The sequence below is a fragment of the Vicia villosa genome, linkage group LG4, assembly GCF_029867415.1.
Source record: "Vicia villosa cultivar HV-30 ecotype Madison, WI linkage group LG4, Vvil1.0, whole genome shotgun sequence".
Taxonomy (NCBI): domain Eukaryota; kingdom Viridiplantae; phylum Streptophyta; class Magnoliopsida; order Fabales; family Fabaceae; genus Vicia; species Vicia villosa.
In genome coordinates this window covers 115,299,198-115,300,662 of record NC_081183.1, presented here as the reverse complement: position 1 = coordinate 115,300,662, position 1,465 = coordinate 115,299,198, and the positions used below count along the sequence as shown (strand labels likewise).

The following is a 1,465-nucleotide window of genomic DNA, read 5'->3' as shown; positions in this document are numbered from 1 at the left end:
TTCTAGAAGCAGTAAATTTCTTCCAATATCATCTTCTATCAATTAAAATTACCCTGCTCCTTGGTCCCAGAAAAACACAGTATTGCCATATATGAAAAATACACCTTGAATTTCTTACATATATCAACAAGAAAGTAATTTTTCAAAGTACTAGTAATAAAAAAAAAAACAAAGAAACATAATCAAATTAAAACTCTCTATCAAGATTTACAAGGATTTAATTTCCTTTTCACTTACAGAAAGTCCTTCTGCTCCCACTCACATAATTTAAAAAATCAATAAATAAAAAAAATAAAAGATGAAGAAGAATAAAAAACCAAGAACATGTCTGAATTAATAATTAATATTTCAATTCTAAACGTCTAGCACAAGAAGTACAAAAATATTTTCTCTTAATCTTAAAACACATAGGCAAAAAACAAAACCTCCATTGCATCTCAACATCCATAGCTTCAACTTTCCCACCACAATAAGGACAAGAACCTGAAGCTTGTTGTCTTCCCAATTCCTTCTCTTCTTCTTCACACACATAAACAAACCACATTTTTCTCCTCCTAGATTTGTTCTTCGATTTCACTTCGGTTGTTGTCTGAGATTTTTTGCTTTTTGTTGTTGTCGGTTTCTTTTGCTTAGGTTTAGCTGCAGAAAAACTATTGTTAATTTTGAAAGAAAGACCCATCAATTGCACTTTATTTATACAATATCCAAAATGTGTTGCTTGTTGGTGGTGGTTGTTAAATCAATAGAATATTCGCTTTGTTTGATTATTTCAACTTTTTTATTTTCTTTTCACTTCACTTATGTTTTGTTTTTTATGGAATGAAAGTAATGTTTAAACAAAGGCATAGATGACTAAAAACTTTGTATGGAAACTTTTATGGTAAAGACGGCTTTAATTTATTCTTCGTGAAAAATTAAGGTGGCATGCCGTGGATTTAGACTATCTTCTATTTTTGTTCTATATATATATATATATATATATATATATATATATATATATATATATATATATATATATATATATATATATATATATATATAACTATTAAGAATAAATATATGACACATTAAGGGTAGAGGGATAAATCATAACTATTGAGAATAAATATAAGTGAGTGTGGATAATAGTCCCATATTGGAAATGCATGTGGTGACTTGAGCATATATAAGTGGGAGAACCCAGTCACCTATCACCTTAAGGTTTTAGGTGGAGAAGTGGTGTGTCTCCCACAAAGGTGTGATGCTCAAGTGGAATTTCCCAGAAATTAACAATGCTCCCGAACTCGACCCTCCCCTGATTGTTGCGCCAACAAATGGTATCAAAGCCTGGTTCGAGAAAGGGATCGGCTTACTTGTAGTTGAAGAGAGTCAACGGATACATGTAGTTGAAGAGAGTCAACGGATACATGTAGTTGAAGAGTCAACGAATACAAGTATAGTTTCCACATGGAGGGGGAGCATTGTG

At 31.3% G+C, this 1,465-nt stretch overlaps 1 protein-coding gene across 1 annotated transcript; it reads right to left on the bottom strand.

The window, feature by feature from the left end:
- Positions 1-259: 259 nt before the first annotated feature.
- LOC131599509 (uncharacterized) lies at positions 260-685 on the bottom strand. The gene has a single exon (XM_058871836.1). The coding sequence runs from the start codon at positions 677-679 to the stop codon at positions 341-343; it is 339 nt and encodes a 112-aa protein (XP_058727819.1). The 5' UTR covers positions 680-685; the 3' UTR covers positions 260-340.
- Positions 686-1,465: the final 780 nt, after the last annotated feature.